This window comes from Hipposideros armiger, unplaced genomic scaffold (genome assembly GCF_001890085.2).
Source record: "Hipposideros armiger isolate ML-2016 unplaced genomic scaffold, ASM189008v1 scaffold_85, whole genome shotgun sequence".
In the NCBI taxonomy this organism is placed as follows: Eukaryota; Metazoa; Chordata; class Mammalia; order Chiroptera; family Hipposideridae; genus Hipposideros; species Hipposideros armiger.
This window is the reverse complement of record NW_017731435.1, coordinates 314,670-333,881: the sequence shown is the minus strand read 5'-3', so window position 1 is coordinate 333,881 and position 19,212 is coordinate 314,670. Positions and strand designations below refer to the sequence as shown.

Genomic DNA, 19,212 nt, shown 5'->3' with positions numbered 1-19,212 from the left:
AAAAAAAAAAAAAACGTTACATTTAAAAAAGAAGAAAACACGTGTTGGCGGGATGTAGAGAAATGAAAACCTGAGCACCATCAGTGAAAATGGAAAATGGTGCAGCCGCTATGGGAGCTAGTTAGTACGACTGCTCAGAAATTAACGGTAGAACGTCAAGTATCATTTAAAAAATAATCACACGGATGTAAAGTATAGCACTTTATTGCAGTAACTATGTACAGTGTCAGATGGGTAACGGACTTATTGGGGTGATCTCTTTGTGAGGCATATAACTGTTAATCACTTCGTTTTTTGTACACTTGAAACTGATAAAAATAAATAATAAAATACAAAATGAATGGTGGGACTGCCCTGTGGCCCGGCAACTCCACGTCTGTTAGGCGCCCAAACAATGTGAGGTGGGAGCACACCGTTCACAGCGGCGTGACTCACAGTGGCCGAGGGGCGAAGGCGGCCAGGTGTCCCTGGGCGGATAAAGGAACAGCTATATGTGTCCATCAGACAATGGACTGTTGTTCAGCCTTCAAACAAGCAGGATGACACCCTGGCACCTGCTACGACACAGACGGACCTGGAGGACATCGTGCTGAGTGAAACAAGCCCATCACAGGAGGACAAGCACTGTGTGATTCCACTTCAGGCACAGCCCTCGTGTCGTCACAATCAGAGGCAGATGCAGCACGGTGGGTGCGGGGCTGGGGCTGGGCAGTTAGTGTCTGAGGGGGACAGAGTCTCCGTTTGGGAAGATGAAGAGGTCCGGGGGTGACAGTGGGGACAGGAGCACAGCTGTGTGAAGGTGCTTAATGCCCCTGAACTGCATGATGAAAAAAGGTTAAAAGGGTACATTTTATATTATGTATATTTCGTCACAGTGAAAATTTTCAAAATACAAGTTTTTGAAATGAGTCAAAGAACAAAAGTGGGGGAGAGATAAGCATTGGCCTTGGGGACTTGAGGATTGGAATGAGGCTTGCAGGCGTCATTTCCATTGAATCTAAGTCGGCAGAGAAGAAACTGGGGGCTCCCCCTGCCCTCCCCTCAACTCCGAGCCCAGGCGTTCACAGCGTCCCATCAGGCACACTGTTCTGTCACTGACCTCAGCTGGGGCCAGTGAGTGTGGGGAACGGGTGCCTGCGACCACCAGCCCAAAGGGACGTGTGACCCTTTCAGAGGCAGCTCCTGCATCCACGCAGACAGTCCCAACAGCTCCATCCCGGAGTCCAGATGTGTCCTGCAATGCCATAGATCACGTCCTTTGATGTCACAGGCCACTCTCTGATGTCACTGGTCATCCTTGCTGACATCACAGGTCACCCTCTGATATCACCCTTGATGATGTCACCAGTCACCCTCTGATGTCACAGGTCACACTTGCTGATGGCAGTCACGTCCTTATGGACAGCTGTGGGCAGGTGGTAGAGGGTTCCACAAGGCAGTTCCACAAGGAAGCTCGTCTGGGGCCCCATGGGTTCCCTGTGGGGGTGCCTGGTCTGGGCTGATGGGCCCTTTCCTCAACCCGTGTTCACAGAGTGGCCCCTTGCAGAGAGACACGCCCCTGGTGAGCCCGGGTCACCCCTGCATCTCACTTAGATTGTTCTTGAATGTGGGCTCTGAGACCAGCTCGGATCAAAGACTCTGCTGGGGGCCGGTGTCTGTTCCTATTTGGTCATGACCGTGCAGTTGGGACAAGAAAGTTTCCTTGGGCCTCCCGTCTCTGAAACACCGATCCTGGACAAGGCACTCCTGGGAACTGTGCTTGGTCCCGCTGTCACTGTGCAGGTGGCTCCTGTGGGGACAGTATGCAGCAGCGAGTGGTTTGGGGAGACGCTGTGGGGCAGGCAGCCAGGAGTGACCTTGTCTCCCTTTTTCCTGCTCGCCTGGGAAGACGGCTGTCCTGGCACCTGAATGCAGGCAGGTGAGTTTTCGAGGCCCTTCTCTGCATCGTGGCCGGGTCTAGGAGACCCGCCCATGGCCGTGGTTTTCCATTTCTCTTTGAGAACCCACTGTGTCTGCTTCAAAACAAAAACGAGAGGGACGGACACATTTCACATTTGTACCCAAAGAGAGAACACGTGTGCACCAGGCACAGGCAGCTGAGGGCACTGACACACACGGCAGTGAACGTCCAGCGCGGGCGACCGTGCACCTGTGTACCTGCTGCATGGGCCACGGGCCCGTGTCCCGGAGTGTGGCCGTGGGCCATGTTTGGCGTGCATGCCTGGGCTCATGTGCCCAGCACTGCAGACGCCTCCGGAGCTCTGACCTCCGTCCAGGTGCCTGGTCCACTCTGCCTGCTGCTAACAGCCATTGTTTTCAGCACTAGCCCTGGTTTCGGTTCATCGCTCTGTTTTCTGTCTACAATCTACAATTCCTGGCTTTTTTTTTTTTTTAGATTTTTTATTGGGAATTTGGGGGAGGGGAACAGCATTGGGGACTCGGGGAAAGGGAACAGACAAGTTGCTGTTCTTTTGTTCTTCAGTCTAGTTGTGGAGGACGTCGCTTCACTGGCCCATGTTGGTATTATCATTGCGCTCTTCCCAGGTGAGGCAGTTGCTCGCCGGCCACTGGACGGCTGCTCACAGCGTCTCTTGGCAGCTCACGCCGGCTGCCGGCCACTCACGGTAGCTTATGGCAGCCCATTGCAGCAGGGGCTGCAGCCTACGCCACAGCCGGTGACTCACAGCAGCCCAGCTCCAGGTCGAGCTGTTGTTCACCATCTTAGCTGTAGAGGGCACAGCGTCACTGGCCTTCATGTGGGATCTGAACCAGGGCCCTGCTGCTCAGAACTGTTGTCCCAAGCCAGCTCTTAACCAACACGCCAGTCGGCTGGCCCTACAATTCCTGGCTTTTCCCTCCCGACAGTGGTTTGTGTGCGTCCCATGGTGGGCCGGCTTCAGGTCCGTTAAAACCCAGTAGCCACAGTGCCTGCATTGTAACTCTCATCAGTCACAGCTATGTCTCCAATGAACTAAGTCTCTGAATTCTGAAAAAGCCCTTGGTCGGGTCAGGCCAGAGAAACAGCTAAACTCAGGTGGTCCTAAGTGTTTCTTGTGGGCCCAGCCGGCCCGCGTCAGCCTGCAGTCCAGTTTCCTGTGCTGCTGCCAGGGTTATCGCCGTCAGGGGACACACAGCTGAGTGCTCCCTTCTCCGTCGCCCCATGTGCTGCTGTGAATTTTAATCCATGTAGATTTATCTTTAAAATCAATTAAAACAGCCCTTTTCGAAGAATTGGGCTGCAGTTCGGTAGTTTGTGAAATTGCAGAACTTAACACTAACTTCTGAGGTTCCTGAGACGCTGACCCGGATGTGGGAGCAGGCAGGGGCACGTCCGGTCGCCTCTGCCCTCAGACCCGCTCGGGAGGGGGTGGGGGGGTCAACATCAGCGTCTGGATAAGAGGACAAAGGGACGATGGAGCTGGAAGGAGCCTTATGCAGGGTGACCTCCCACGCCGCCCAGGAAGGAGGAGACGGACGCAGGGCTCCGGCCACCCGCCCCTCCAGGCTATGGAGACTTCAACCAGTTTCACTGCCACTGTCGTCAGAAAGCCAGGATCAGAGAAGCATGCGTGCAGGGGGCTGCGGGGCCCTCAGACCTCACTCAAACCAGACGTACAGACAGCAGAGGACAAGTCCCACTGTGAACACAGCTCCTCGGGCCACTGGTGCCATCGACAGGGCTTTCCGCCATGATGGCGTGTTCCAGATCTGTGTGGCCTGCAGGGCGGCCCCTGGCCGTGAGGGACTCCTGGGCACTTGAAGTGCGGCCCCCACGATGGAGGCATTGGCCTTTTCCTTTCATTCAATGCTAGAGACGCCACGCGTGGCCGGTGGCTCCATGCTGGAGGCACAGGTCCTGCACCGGCTCTTGGTGCCCCCTCCACACCCCAGCCCCAGTGCTGAGGGGCGGACAGCTGTCAAGTGGGGGAACCGGAGTGGGACACGGGCAGTGTGACAGCAGAGCCCAGGCTCCCCGAAACACTGTCAGGAAAATGAAGGCTCCACCAGCTTGGGGCAGCTCATGGCGGCGCTCAGCAGGCCTCGTCCGGAGTGTCCGCCTCACCTGTGTTCTGTGGAGACCACGGCCACCCCTCACAGTATGCCGGCCTCCCCTGCAGTTTGCACACAGCCAACTGGGCAGAGGGCTGTGCTGTGCTCAGTCTACACCGCCTGCCCGCAGCCCTGGCCAGGAGGTGCCAACCATCGGCTGCCCTGCAGTCAAGATACCGGCTCCTGGAAGGAGACAGCTGTGGGGCCACATTCTCAGCAGAACCACCAGATAGAGGGCATTCAAATGTTTAAACAGAAACAGGTCCTGCGCTTTTCGTTTTGCAGAATTGGTCAGCAACAAATGCCCTCAACAAAGCAGAGGCCACCGCCGTAGGATGAGATTGGGGGAGCTTGTTTGCATTTGAGCCGAAGCAGTTTCCCCAAACGAGCACCTGGGTGCATCTGCTTTCAGGTGAACACCCTGTCAGTGTGGTGCCTGGGCCCCCTGCCCAGTTAACAGGGCGCAGTTTCCAGGAGCCTGAGGGTCCCTGGGCCTCTGCCCCCTGCCCTGGCCTCACTGTGGCCCCTCCACACCCATCCTGTTCTTGCAGGAAAAGCCGACCTCACAGCCCAGCCAAAGCCCCCTGGACTTGAGGCCCCACTCACTGGGAGCCCAGGACCACCTCCCTCCTCAGCCTGGGGCTGGTGGGCACACAGGCTGTCCTACCTACAAAAGAAGGGGCCCTGTCTAGACTGGGGTCATTGCTAACATTTGCTGACCTGAGCCGGCCTGTCCTCGGGCGTCCCTGCCCAACCTCTGTGTGTTGAGCACCAGACTGTGCCCACAGGACTGCGGGGGTGGGGTGGCCCCTGCCAGGCAAGCCTGTGGCTTCTCCTGGGAGGACGTGGCACCCTCTTTCTGAAAACAAGTTCTCCAGGGAGGAGCTGGGCCCAGTGCTGCTGGGGACATGAAGCAGAGCTGGGGCCCCCGGCTCCCCTGCAACCTGGGGGTCTTGGGGCTGCTTTCCTCACGGGGATGTGACCTGGCTGAAGCCCCCACTGTCAGCTCTCTGGACAGAAGTCCCACGCAAGCTGGCAGCAGGGGCCCATCCGCTGGGGTCTGTGTCCTCGTCCTGGGGCACATTCACGCCAACTGTTAAAGTGGCTGCTAGAGGAACACAGGGCGCCTCCTGCAGCGCTTGGCCCAGGCCTCCGGCCGCTGCAGCCTCCGTGGTCCAAGGAGAGGCGGCCCCAGCAAGACTGCAGGGCTGGGCGTGGGTGGGGGGGTCCTCCTTCCATGAGGCAGAGTTGCTGGGACGAGGGGTGCGGGGTGGGGGCCTTGGTGGGCACACCTGTGACTGAGAATCTGTCCCTGTGACCCGGGACACCTGGGACCACACATGCCTAGGCGGGGACAGCTGCCGCCCTATGACTGACCCTCAGGACCAGGGAGGCCCGAAGGAGGCATTGCCCCAGGTGTCCAGCCTCCTGACTACAATGTGATGTCTGCAGAACTCGCCAGAAGGGCAGGTCCCTGGGAGGCAGGGCCGCGTCCCAGGAGGTCCGAGCGTTGGACACAGACCCCCACCCTCCTCTGCCTGCCTTTCTGTCCTGGGGGCCTGTGGGGGCCTGGAGTTCTTGGGGGGCAGTTAGTAAAGGGTGATTTTTGGCTGCAGTTTTTTAAGTGGGTCAGTCAAATCCACTTCTTTGCGTCAGTTTACTGAGATACCTGTGTGCCTCGGCCCCCGGGTCTGCCCTGGGCCACCCACGGCAGGGCTCTGACTCCCACTTGTGCACGGACACCTTCTCTCGCTGCAAGCCGGCACCCCAAGGACTTCCTCGTGAGCCCTGTGTGTCCCCTCGTGCTAACATGTTTGCGTCCTGTGTGGGCCCTGCAGAAATGCGGATGCAGGCGGGCAGAGGGAAGCCTGTCTGAGTGCTTCCCGAGGCCAGGCGCCCGCCAAGGGAGGTGGCCGCCCTGCACTCGCCAGCTGTCCCTTGTCCCCTGCAGGAGCTGGAGCAGCAGCTCATGATGGAGAAGAGGAACTACCGGAAGACGCTGAAGTTCTACCAGAAGCTCCTGCAGAAGGAGAAACGGAGCAAAGGTAGTGCCGTGTGCGCCCGGCCTGCACGGTGGCACGGAGGCCCCACATGCCAGGCCCGCCGCGTGCTGACTCTGCCCTGCCCCCAGGCTCTGAGGTCAAGACGATGCTGTCCAAACTGAAGGGGCAGCTGGAGGAAATGAAGTCCAAGGTGCAGTTCCTCGGGCTCGTCAAGAAGTACCTACAGGTGAGTCGCCCGGTTCCGTTCCCTCCCTCGCGTCTCCTGTGGTTAAAACCTTGGATCGGTCATAAAAACAAACGCTGATTTTTGAGGAACCACAGGCTGCGCGAGCCCCTGAGGTCAGTGGCAGGGTGACTGGGCACCGTTGTCCCGCACACACCTGGTGGCAGCAGGTCAACCGGCAGTGGTGACCCACTCTCCCCCCAGGTCACGTACGCAGAGCAGTGGGGCCTGGAGCCCTGCACGCTGCCGCTGGCCGTGAACGTCGCATCTGCCCGCTGCGACGCGCTGGACTTCAGCCCCCTGGACGAATCCTCTTCTCTCATCTTCTACAACGTCAGCAAGCACCCGCGCAGCAGCCGCCAGGGGAAGGCCCGCGCCCTGCAGGCCGGCACTCCGCTGGGGCTCATGGCGTACCTCTACTCCAGGTAGAGCTGCTGGTGCCCGGCGGGCATGGGCCTCAGCTCCCGCGAGAGCAAAAGGGAAAAGGAACAAAGAAATGGGCCCGGAGGAGGCGGGACGGGGAGAGCCTAGGCCTGCCTCTCTGAGGTGGCCCACACTGTTTTATGTAGCAGAGATTTTCACCAGAGCTTTAAGATGAGGTGTTAGCTGCCACGTGCCCCCTTTGCCAGACTCCTGGCCTGAGCAACCTCAGAGCCACAGGCCCCGCCACACACAAACCTGTGGCCTGGGCGCTGGGTCTCAGTCATGGTTAACTGCCCAACGGGCCTCTCAAACACACACAGGCACCGCGGGGACACGCCTGGATCCCGTCCACTCCCCTGAGTCAGAACACCCTGCAATTGATTGGCTCCCCAGGGATGGCAGCATTTCTGCAGACACCCTGACCATTAAGTGCAGGTGTGCCGTCCACTCACACTCAGCGTTACAGGGACCCTGGGCCACCCCAGCACCCCCGCCGCTCCACCGCTCTGCCCACCATGTCCGCAGACACAGCACCGCGTCCTTCGTGGGCCTCTGAGCTCCACGCTCATACACGGAGTTCCTCACAGTTACACAGCACTCAGTCACGCTCACACGCTCACGCCCCCGCGCATTTATCCCAGAACCTCAGTGAAGGCTGTGGGAGCCCCCCACACACACAGGTCGGCCCGGCGGCCTGACGTCCCTCCCCCGCCCCCCCGCCCCCCACAGCGGCGCCTTCCTGGAGGGCTACGTGCAGCAGTTTCTGTACACCTTCCGCTACTTCTGCACGCCGCAGGACTTCCTGCACTTCCTGCTCGACCGCATCAGCAGCGCCCTGGCCAGGTATGCAAAGCCCCCTGCACCCCGCACCTCATTTGCTGGCTGTGAAGGGCGGGTGACATGCGCCCTGGTGACCCTAACAAGGAAGGATGAGGGCGGAGCCCGGCTGGACAAGGAGGCGGCAAGGCAGCCCGCAGTGGCAGGAGGGAACGCGGCCTACCCAGAAGCTGCGATGCCCGCGGGGCGGGCAGCACCGGGACGCGAGGGGAGGAGGTCCTGCAGGCCACCAGCAGCGTCCCCACAGCTGGCCAGCTCGGGTGGAGGGTGGAGGGTGGGCCGCTCCGCCAGCTCTGAGCTGGCTCATCGGCCCTCGCCCCCAGCACTGCGCACCCTCTCAGCAGGCTGGGAGCCAGGGGCCGGCGGCAGCCGCCCCTTGTTGTGGGGGCGGGACTCACAGGAGGCCCCACCCTGCTTGATGGGAGCCCCTCCCACAGCTCCCTGCCCCTCTGGTGTCCTGGGCACTGGCTGTGGGCGTGGCAGGTGCAGGAGCCGCACAGGCCCCGCCCCAGACGCTGAGCCCTGGGCCCCCCCAGCGTGGCTGCTGCAGCTCCTGGGCAGGCAGGGTAAGGGCTGACGCCCCCTTGAAGGCAGAGCTGCATCCAGACCCCACCCGCCCCCCTTGCTTGGAGGGGTGACGCTGAGCAGGACAGAACCACGTGCTGGCAGGAGACCCTGAGCGGCTCAGGTCTCCTCCATCTGCCTCCAGAGCCCAGCAAGACCCCACCTCGACCTTCACCAAGATCTACAAGAGGAGCTTCTGCCTCCTGCAGGCCTGGGTGGGCGACTGCTACGCCGTGGACTTCAAGAGGAACGCCAGGCTGCTGAGGAGGCTCGAGGACTTCATCTCCGCCCAGGTGACACTAGGCAGACCGGTGGCCAGAACGGCCCGCGGGCAGCACTCTACCAGTGGGAACCACTGCCCGGTCCGGGAAGCAGCACTGACCCCTCAGCTTCTGTCCAGATCCTGCCCCTGGACGGCTCCGCGGAGCACCTGCTGGGCCTCCTGGAAGTGAGCGCAGACCGGTGGGCCGAGGGCGCCCCGCGCGGCACAGGCCTGGAGGACCCCAAGGAGGCCGAGGAGGACGTCAGACCCCTCAACGCCCTCTGTAAGAGGTTCTCGGAAGACGGCATCTCCCGCAAGGTGGGGTCTTCCGCAGCCCGCAGCGTGCATGCGCAGCGCACAGACACACACACGCACACACGCCCTGCACATGCACACCTGCTCCCGTGCTGCCAGGCCTGGGACCTGCCCTGTGGGGCTGCAGTCCGGTCCCGTCACCCTGGGCAAAGACAGGCACTCAGATAACCTCTCCTTCCTCACCCTGGGGCCAGAGATCCATGTGGAAGAAACCATTGTCAGGGCGTGGCCTGGGCGGGGGCAGGGTCTGAGGGAACTTTTCTGTAATCTATGGGGACAGTCCCGAACCTCAGCGGCTCTGTCCATGGGGGACCCGCTGAAATGACCAAGGCAGATGTCTGTGGGCGGGAGGCATTTGTTCTCTGGCTGTACCTGAGCCGGTCTGAAGGGTCCCGGGCCTGGAGCCGCCTGGTGCCCCGCCCACCGCCTGACCCCACTGGCCCCGCAGAGCTTCCCCTGGAGGCTGTCACGGGGCAATGGGTTGGCACTGCCACACCACAAGGAGCACCAGTACAGCATTGCGTCCGCCCTGCCCAAGCCCTGTTTCTTCGAGGACTTGTGCGGCCCCTACACCAAGGCCAGCGCCAAGGGGCCCTACTTCCTGACCGAGTACAGCACCCACCAGCTCTTCATCCAGCTCACGCTGCTGCAGCAGGTGAGGGCCTGCCAGGCCGGGTGGGGGCGCGGGCCCCGCAGACGTGTGCTGGAGAGCCACGTGGACGCACTGACGGGGGCAGCTGCCAGATGCATGGGCCGGGGGAGCCGCCACCTCGGGGGGCGCAGGAGGGGCACTGGCGCTGGGCCCACAAAGGGCACATAGGGCCCACCGCCCACCAACGCCTACGTCCCCCACACTCCCACCTCAAGAGCACTGGAGGGCGCCCTGCGGGCTGCTGTGGGACACCGGCCTCCTGTATCCCGTAGCTGGACTGACGGGCAGTGGCCCTTTGGGCCCCTGCACTGCAGGGCTCAGGCGTCTCTGGGCTCATTCGCCCCTTTTCCGGAGCCCAGCCCTCAGGCATCCCCTTCCAGGGCCCTCCGCCATCCTGGACCCCACCATCCTGAAAGGTGACAGCAGTTACAGAGGCCCAGCATGATCACAGCTGGGCAGACACAATCACAGCTGGACACACACCAGAGCCCCCCAAGGGCCGGGCCCTGCAGCACACTGGGTGGGCACTGACCTCCTGACTGCAGAGATGCCCCCATCACCCCCAGCTTCAACCACGAAGTTCCTAGGGAAGGTGCCCTGACCATCTGTGTCCTTGTCTCTGGCAGGAGTTGTTTCAAAAGTGCCATCCCGTCCATTTCCTAAACTCACGGGCCCTGGGTGTCACGGACAAAAGTGCGGCCATCCCCAAGTGAGTGTCCACCTGTGGCGTTGGCCCCAGTGTCCTGGGATGGATGGCTGGCAGGAGGGGCTTGGAGGTGGCGGGGGCGGGGAGGCTTCACCGAAGTGTCTCGTGGACACTCTTGGCCAAAGAGAGATGCTGGTGTCACGAACGGCCCGAGCCAGCCCTTCCGCACAGCCAGCCTCACTGACCATGCACTTGTCTCTTCCAGACCCAGCTCCGAGTCTCTGTCGGCCAAAACCTGCAGCTTATTTCTGCCCAATTATGTCCAGGACAAGTACCTGTTACACCTTTTAAGAAATGCAGACGACGTCAGCACCTGGGTGGCCGCTGAGATTGTGACCAGCCACACCTCTAAGGTTGGCACCTACACAGTTCTGATCTCAGAGCTGGGTATGGGGTCTGACCACACCTCCTGTGGGACCCTGGTTGTTGTAGCTCCAAGTGCCGGGGATCCGCAGAGCCGACCCAGCCGAGGGTAAAGCCACCCAACACGCACTGCCTGTCACACACCCCAGCCTGGACAGCTCTTCAGTCTTGGAGACACACATTGGCTCTGAGCCACCATGACAAGCCTCAGTCCACCATGGAGTCCCCACACGTATGCCACTCAGACACACATATGTTTCACACAAATGCATATGCTCTGTCCTGTACGTAGTCTCATATGCAGTCACTGTCACACACACACACCCCTCACGCAGTCCCACACTCGAGGTCCAGCGCACACTCCCCCTGGGACTCCCACCACACTCCTGCCTGAGCGGTGTCCCAGGGCTGGGAACTGTGACTCCAGACTGTCCCACCGTCCTGAACGCCTTGGTGGTGGGGATCGACTTGGTCACTGTCACATCCCCTGCAGGCAGCACCTTGTGTGTCCTGAGCCAGTTTGTAGAACAAGTGACTCAGGTCGGTGGCCCATAAGGCCAATTCCCCACCTCCCGGGACTGGGCCCGGCTCGTCTGGGTCCCGTGGGGCTTGGGCTGGACTGTGGGTGTGTCAGCCCGAACTGACCCGGCCTCTGCAACTTTTGTTTCCTTCGCCATAGTCCCTTGTGTCCCCTTCCCCAAACTCCACAGGGCAACCCCAAGTCCTGTTAACAAATGCAGAGTTTTCTACTCCTTCCCTTTTTGGGGTGCATTTCCGAGCTCAGGGATTTATTAGCCGACAGATGGACCCATCCTCCCTCTGCCAGGATGTGGGAACAGGGACCTGGTTTGTTCTAAACCACGGTATTTCAAATGTCATGAGTGACATCGAATGCAGCTCGCCCCTACCCGGGCGTCACACAGGGAGGGGCCTGTGTAGTTGGGCTTCGCAAGGACCTTCCAGGGGAATGTGAACAAGAATAGTTGACAGTCACTGCACCGACCTCGCCTCCCGGGACCTTTACTAATCCTGAGCCCCCGAGAAGGCGGCCCCCCTGCAGCCTGAGAGGTGGGCTCTCGTCCTGAGTCTGCAGGTGCCTGGCACATCCCCATGCGGTGCCGTCAGCGTCGGCACCCGGCCTGGAAGGGCGGAAAGACTGCGGGCGTCGCTTTGACAAAACTTCCACGGACGTGAACGGGCTCCCACGTGCCTGTAAGCAAAAGACAGAAACAGAACGGTTCCCACGAGCGGCACTCACCCACGAAGCAGGAACCGATGGCAGCGAGCGCCCAGTGCGTCCCGTCAGGGGACACGGTTCTGAGAAAGAGCACGTGGGCCTTCAGCCCGTGTGCCCGTCATGTCTGAGGTACCTGCTGTCTTCACGCCTTGTGTGTTACTTTGACGTCAGGACAGGCCAGAGGACCAACTCTAATCTGTGTAAACTGATCACAGAAAGTTGTTAGAATTCAAACTTTGAGCCAGGCAGTCAATACAAGCCCTCGGGAGAACAATACATCTCGTTCAGATGACACCCTGGAGCCATGGGGTGGAAATCCAAGTTCAAGAAGAAAAAGAAACAGAGTCAAGTTTCTCACCTTAAAGAAAAGCTTTGTCTTTGATGAAAATTGGTGAGCTTGAAGGCAAAGCAGGATTTTTATTCCTCAGATAAGTGTAAAAGCGATGGAACACAACAGCCAAAGGAAAGAAGGAAACCACCGAGAGGTGACAAACGCCACCTGTCCACACGGTGCTGCTCAGCCTGAAAAAGGAGACTGATCGTGGCCCCAGCTACACGTGGGTGAACCGTGGGGACATCCCACGGAGAGAACGAGCCCGTCACAAGAAGACAAGTGCGGCTGATGCCGCCATAGGGGGGCCTGCAGCAGAGAAACTCAGAACGGAAGTGGGCGGGGCGGGCGCCGTGCAGTGGGGACCCTGTCAGTTTGACAAGACAAGGAGTCCTAGAGACGTGACACAAGCGGTGGACATAGTTAACAACACTGAACTATATGAAAAATGGCTAAATGGGTAAATTTTATATTACTATTTATTAACCACAAAAAATTGTTTAAAAGACCCAAAGGCAACGGAACAGTTTTATCTGAAAGTGTCTGACATTGCACACTTTGCATCTACTTAAATATACGAAGAAACACGTGAGATGTCAAAGCACATGAGTAGGAAAACGATTTTCAAGACCCCTCAGCACCATTCAGATGGCTGGGAGCATACACAGGGAGCGACCTCCAGGGACATCCGAGTGACCACAGACGGGATCAAGCCCAGTGGACGGGCATCAGGGACTGTGCCCGCCTGAAGGCTGGCCCCAGCCACGGCAACAGTCTGCAGGGTGAGGCGGCTCTGAAAGGAGGAGTCACCTGGATTCAGTATCTTCCAGAAGTCTGAGCTTGTGTGCACGCCGAGTGCTGTCCGTGGGCCCTCGGGTCTGGTGTGAGGTGGTGCCGTTAGGAATGACGTCCCTTTGGGTAGCTGCTCACCGGGGGCTTCCCATCAAATCCTGTGAGCTTGCCACCAAGGTAGCAGTGAGACCGCATGGGACCACGTCCTGGTCAGGCGCTGAACCCGCATCCTGCGGTGGACACCGGCCCGGCGGGCAGTAGAAGCTGCCGTTTGTGCCGTTTGCTTCTGGATGCATCGGCTGCCTCTTCCCGGGTGGGCTGCCTTGCCAGTCCTGCAGCTGTGCCCGCCCCCATCTGTGCCACTCCAGAGCAGCGGTTTGTTCCAGGAGTGGTTGCACCGAGACGTGACATTGAGTTTGCTGCACATCTGTACACTATTTGGGCATTTGCTTTTTGTTTGTGTTTAATGCCCACCTGCCTGCTCACTGCACACTCGGTGGGGCACACGCTTCCTTACGCCCTGACACTGTGTTCTTCCCACAGGCCCTAAAACGTTCTCCCCCATCTGTCCGTTGTAGCTGCAAGACGCTGAACACTCCATTTTCCCGTTTCAGCTGCAGGTGACTCTGCTGTCCAAATTTTTGCTGATTGCGAAATTGTGCTATGAGCACAGAAACTTTGCGACAGCTATGCAGATCCTGGGTGGCCTGGAGCACATCACCGTGAGGCAGTCCCCCGTGAGTCCGCCTGGAGGCCGCAAGGTGGGGGCGGGCACCCACACGCTGCCCGCCTCACCTGCGCTTTCATTCTAGGCCTGGAGAATCTTACCCGCAAAGGTAGCAGAGGTCATGGAGGAGCTTAAAGCCGTGGAGGTACGGCTGCTTTGCATGAGCTTCTAGCAGCTTGTGTCCACCTGGGCCCCTCCTTAGCAACACGCTCTGCACACCTGGGGGTCCGGCCCAGCAGAGCCGGCAGCATGGCCCCCAGACCACATGGTCCCCTCGGGGTCATGCTTGGAGCAGCCCCACCTCGCCCATCGGGCACAGGCAGCTCCAGGGCCCACCTGCCGGCCAGTGGCACGGTACAGATGCCCAGGGGATCTGAGCTTGGCTGACTGGCAGCACCGCCTCACGAGATGCTAAGTCAGGAACCACTGTTTGTCATGACGGGCACCTCCCCCCAACAAGGCAGCGGGAGCGGACTGCCGCAGATGTCCAGGCAGCCCCACCCTGGACACAGCTCCCTGCGGGGGGAGGGCTGTGTGTGCCCTTGGCTGGCACCAGACCCGCATCCCTGCAGCTGGCCAGCCCGGCTCTCCATCTCGTTTGGGACTTGGTCACCCGGCGCCTTTCTGGAGGTCGTGGGGAAATCAGTCAGGACGGGAGCCGGCCAGTTCAGTAGTGGGAGGTGTGCAGCTGTCCGACGAGTGTCAGTACTCCTCGGCGTCCGCAAGCTAAGACACCTAGACCCTCAGTCCCCAATCCAGTCATCCAGGGTGCGTCTTGGATGGGTTGTAAGTCAGAGTGCTGCCAGCGCCATGCTCTGCTTCGGGAACAGGCGCCGCCTGGGGTCGGCTGGGCTGAGCGGCCCTGGCCGAGTCCCAAGCCTGACCTCTGGCCTGTCCCCCCGCCCACACCCCTGGCGGCGCACCAGGTCTTCCTGAAGAGTGACAGCCTGTGTCTCATGGAAGGGCGGCGCTTCCGGGCCCAGCCCACCCTGCCGGCAGCCCGTCTCCTGGCCATGCACATCCAGCAGCTGGAGACCGGGGGCTTCACAATGACCAATGGGGCGCACAGGTGGAGCAAGCTCAGGTGGGAGTCTCCCCCATCCCTCCGCTCCTGAGGCCTGGGCCCCCGCCCCTCGCCCAGCCCTCACCCCAGCCCAGGCCTCCCCACCCGCTGCCCCAGTGACTACAGCCACCTCGTCCTCTGCAGACTTAGTGCCAGCATTTCCCAGTTTGGGCACACGTGCTCCCAAAACATTGCCCCAAGGTTGCTGTGACCTTCCTGTTGGGAGGTCCAGGCCTACCTTGAACCTCATCTCGAGTGGCATGTGACTGCCCTCCATGATCCCCAGCTGTCACATCTCCCCTCCCTGCCTCCACCGTCCCCCTCAGGCCCATCCCTAGAGCTGTGTAGTGTAGACTCATGGTCAGCCCTCAGCCCATTCCTGCCGCCCCAGCACACCTGGGGGCCCAGCTGAGAGGCGCAGATTGGGGATCTGGTTGTAAAATCCACCACCATAACCCCAGCCAAAGAAGACATTGCTCCTTTCTACCTCAGCTGGCACAGCTGTGCCCTCAGAAGCCCCCTGCCACCACCCTGAAGCCCCAGGTCCATGTCTGATGCTGCCCTGGGCCAGCCCATTCCAGGGGGTCCTCACCCCACTTTCCATGCCCACCCTATTCTCCCTCCTCTCCTCTCACTGTCCACACAGCGGGCAGGTGGGGACTGGACAGGACACGGCCGGGGACCTGGAACCAGTGGTTCCAGCCCCTCTGAGCAAGGCCCCTCCCAGTCACCACCTGTAAACAGCGTTTGAGACACCGCAGGACACACGCTGCATGAGATCAGAAACCCAAGCCAGCAGAATGGGGACTGAAAATGTACCGGGATACCCGATGCAGAGAGGGTGGGCTGAGGCTGGTGTTGCTGCTGACCGGCACGGGCACACGGGCTGTCCTGTAACTCACAAGAACGGGGTCATTCACACTGGACACACTGCCTCTTCACCCAGACTCAGGGCAGGAGTATCCTTAGGGCCCGCACCCCCAGGCGCAGGTAAGGGCTTCTACTCAGAGTTCCCAGTTTTCTTGGATGACACACAGGGGCTTCTGGTCACTGCTTAGCCTCTGGCTCTCAGGGAAAGCCCTGGTTCACAGCATTGGCAGGTTCCCGGGTGCAGACACTCACACAGTGGCAGCTGTCCCACTGCCATGCTGACGTCACCAAGCACGGTGCTGGCGACAGCTGTGCCCAGCACACACTGACAACACCGCTTAGGTACCCACATTCCCTGCGCTCCTGTGCGTCAGCAGCTGACACTGGTGCCAGCGCCAAGTGGGTAACATCATCAATGTTTTTGTGGAATGACGGTGGACGGGCAGATGGGTGGGAGGGCGGGCCTTAGCAATGACATGGGGTGCGGCCTCCTGCAGACTGACCTTGTCCCTCCCTCCCCCAACCAGAAACATAGCCAAGGTGGCAAGCCAGGTGCACGCGTTCCAGGAGAACCCCTACACCTTCGCCGCCGACCCCAAGCTGCAGTCGTGTCTCAAACAGAGGATCGCGTGTTTCAGCGGGGCCGACGTCTCCATCCTGGCGGCAGACAGCAGGACCAGCCTCCACCAGGCAGCCAGCGAGAAGCACTCTCGGAAGATCCAGGAGAAGTTACGCAGAATGAAAGCCACCTTCCAGTGACGGAGGACGTGGTGTGGGCGTGGGGTCCACAGCCAGACCCGCGCGACACAAAGGAGCCGCCTGCCCGCTGCCCAGACAGGGCACCAGGAACCCCAACCCCAGAGGACGGGCGCCAGTGGAGGTTGGGGTGTTTCTGCGAGAATATTTACAAATTAAATCTTAACATTCAAGTGAAAATAGAGTAAGCTAGCTCAGCAGGACCTGCACACCGTTCACACATCTGGGAGAGGGGGCTCTGCCACCGCCCCAGTGACCCAGCCCACCCCGCAGACCCACCCACAGATGTTCAGTTGCTTTCTGAGCACTTTTCATGGGTCTGGCCTCTGTCTTCCCAGACACAAAGGACCAAGACTGACCTCTGACCCCCATGCCAACTGCAGATTCCCAAGGGTTCTGACCCCTTCCACTGGGGCCCCTGAGGCTTCCTGTCGGCCAAGCCCCAACCTGGTTTACATTCCCTCCCCCACTACCCCCACCCGTCCTGATGACCTGGCTCACGGAACCCCAGCCCCACAGAGGTGCCAGAGCCGTCCCACCTTCGGGCCTCCCCCATCCTTCCCCTCCCCCATCCCCCCCCATGGCTCCCAGCCCACCTGCCTTTCCCGTGAGCCGGATGCTCCACACTGGCAGCCCCCAGGCGCCCGCTCCCCCCTCCCCCCAACTTACAACAGCTCCTGGTGGGGTCTGTGCCGCCTGGCCAGGGCTCTGCTTCCCAGCAGAGCACACAGGACACAGCAGCTCCAAGGCAGAGAGGTGGCCTCAGGCCCTGAGAGCGTCCCTCTGCCTGTGGGGTGCCCTCAGGGCCCCAGGGCTGTGGCCACTGCCCACCTTTCCTCAGCAGCCATGCATGATTCGCGCGCCCTGTGCCCGGGCTCCCACGCCCCACTCTCACTAGCGCTCTGTCAGCACCGACGTGGAAATGAAGTTTGCTGCCTCGATAGTGGCCAGCTCTTGCACACGGCTGGTGCTGAGTGCTGCCCAGTGGGTGGGGGACGCCCTCGGACAGGGGCCTCTCCCCACAGCGTGAGGCCAGGCCCCAGCACCATCCCCAGCGCCAATGTGGTCAGTTGCAAATCACTGCAAGACCCATAATCACTCTTTTGAGCTTTAGAATTACTGATTTAGGGCAACCGGTTAGCGGTACTTCTAGGAAAACTGCTACTTGTGATACAAGGCTGCACTTCCAATGTCAACGTGTTTCCCACAACCCGTCTGAGACACCCAGGTCCTGCTCGAAAAGGCAGTCCTGGCCGTGCAAATTGTGCTTCGTGTTTTTTTAGGCTTTTATATGAGAATTACGTTCTGCCAATGAACTCCCGTCTTCAGATTTTGAATTTAATAAAGACAGTGTCACAAAGCCTGAAGCGGACTTAATGTCCAGCACAAACACACATTCCACTTGTGACAAGTTGTTTGGGGAAGTGACTGGCTCTGGGCTTAAGCACGACTGATTGCATGGCGCCCTTGTGTCACATGGTACAAATTTCTAAATAAAATCATTTCTACCAAGACAGCGTCCCTGTGGTTCGTCTTGTGCCTCTCCACAGTTATGCTGCTTTGTGGATCAGGGTGGCCTCCTTCATGGCCGGATGAGGACAGTCAGGGTGAGCCAGACGGCACAGGGACGGGCAAGTCAGCCGGCCCGTTCCTCATCCAGGTCCCAGAACCCAGAACTTGCAGGCCTGTGAACAGCAAACTCACTCTGCAGGAGGAAATACTTGCCTCTGGAGGAGAGGGCTGCAAACCACCCAGAATGGCTGACCCACGGCCACCTAGGCCATGGCTCTGCTGAGGCCTGCATGTGGGCATGCACAGGGGCCGCGCCCGGTGGGAGCTGGGCAGCCTTGGAGACAAACCCGAATGAGACCGTCCACAAAACACCTGAACAGTGTCCTGAAAGTGTAGGGACAGGAAAACAAGACGGAGAGGCTGCCACGCCCCACCAGAGACTGAGGATACACAACGACCAAATGCAGGTTCCCGGATGGGGCCCCTGGGACAGAAAAGGGACACCTGGTGCAACCCAAATAAAGTCTGTGGCTCAGGGAACACTAATTCCTTAGCTCTGACAAGCCTACCACAGCCCCGTAAAGGGAGCACGGCGGGGACGCGCAGGGATTCTCGCTGTTTGCAGCCTGACTGCCAATCGTTCCCCCAAACTGCAAAGCTGTACACACTACTGTAGCCAAAATACAGAAATAAAATGGGTTTTTCTTTACTGTTCATTCAATGACCTTGCTAAACTCATTTATCAATTCTAATAATGCGCTTGTAGGTTTTGTACTTTACATGTACACAAGCATAGCATCTGCAAATAATGGCGGTTTTATTTCTTCCCTTCAATGTTTTTTCTTGTCTTACTGCTCTGGCTATGACTTCTAGAACAATGTTGAACAGAAGCGGTCACTTTGGGCATCCTTCTTGTTCCGAATCTCACCGCACGACACTCACTGCAACGTTGCCCAGAAGTTTCTTTCTGCGAAGTGTGTGCGTAAACGGGCACGGCTCCTGTTTACCGGGCACGGCTCCCCGCCGGACCGAGCCCCAGGCTGCCCGCAGGCAGCGACGCACCCCACCAGAAGCGGGGGGCGGAGCCAGCGCAAGATTCACGGGCCAACAGCGTCCCGGGGCGCACCCGAGGCAACAGGCGGGGGCGCGAGGGGGCGCGAGGGGGCGCTCCGGAGGGCCCGGCGGCCCGCCTGCGCAGGGCGAGAGGGCACGGCACATGCGTAAACACGAGTTGAACTTTGCACCGAAGCGCGTCGCCGTGTGACTCTGCACCGCGCGCAGCTTAAAAAGTGCCGCCGCGTCGTTCGGCGGCGCCTTCCCCGGCGGCGGAGGCGGGGCTCCGCTGTGGGCCGACGGCCGGGGCGCCGCGAGGCCCGCGGGGGACCGAGGCGCCGGAGTCGCCGGGGTTGAACTTGGCGCGCGCAGGGGGCGGGGCGCGCGCGCGGGCGGGGCGGAGGGAGGGCCGAGCAGACCCGGCCCGGACGGACTGACGGACGGACTGACGGCGGCTGCGCGGACGGTCCTCA

The 19,212-nt window shown here is 60.1% G+C and overlaps 2 protein-coding genes across 2 annotated transcripts in view; both read left to right on the top strand.

Annotated features, from left to right (window-relative positions):
• The window catches only part of KNDC1 (kinase non-catalytic C-lobe domain containing 1), a 51,241-nt gene extending 33,555 nt beyond the window's left edge, over positions 1-17,686 (top strand). Inside the window, exons 19-31 of the mRNA XM_019644075.1 lie at positions 6,002-6,095; positions 6,182-6,279; positions 6,481-6,701; positions 7,429-7,542; positions 8,246-8,393; positions 8,501-8,680; positions 9,126-9,332; positions 9,956-10,038; positions 10,241-10,388; positions 13,373-13,495; positions 13,571-13,630; positions 14,412-14,569; positions 15,946-17,686. Of these exons, the coding sequence (XP_019499620.1) occupies positions 6,002-6,095; positions 6,182-6,279; positions 6,481-6,701; positions 7,429-7,542; positions 8,246-8,393; positions 8,501-8,680; positions 9,126-9,332; positions 9,956-10,038; positions 10,241-10,388; positions 13,373-13,495; positions 13,571-13,630; positions 14,412-14,569; positions 15,946-16,177 (1,866 nt within the window). The 3' untranslated portion in view covers positions 16,178-17,686. The remainder of the gene's footprint in view (positions 1-6,001; positions 6,096-6,181; positions 6,280-6,480; positions 6,702-7,428; positions 7,543-8,245; positions 8,394-8,500; positions 8,681-9,125; positions 9,333-9,955; positions 10,039-10,240; positions 10,389-13,372; positions 13,496-13,570; positions 13,631-14,411; positions 14,570-15,945) is intronic.
• An 80-nt stretch (positions 17,687-17,766) lies between these two features.
• UTF1 (undifferentiated embryonic cell transcription factor 1) overlaps positions 17,767-19,212 on the top strand; it is a 2,717-nt gene continuing 1,271 nt past the window's right edge. Inside the window, exon 1 of the mRNA XM_019644074.1 lies at positions 17,767-17,781. Within this exon, the coding sequence (XP_019499619.1) occupies positions 17,767-17,781 (15 nt within the window). The remainder of the gene's footprint in view (positions 17,782-19,212) is intronic.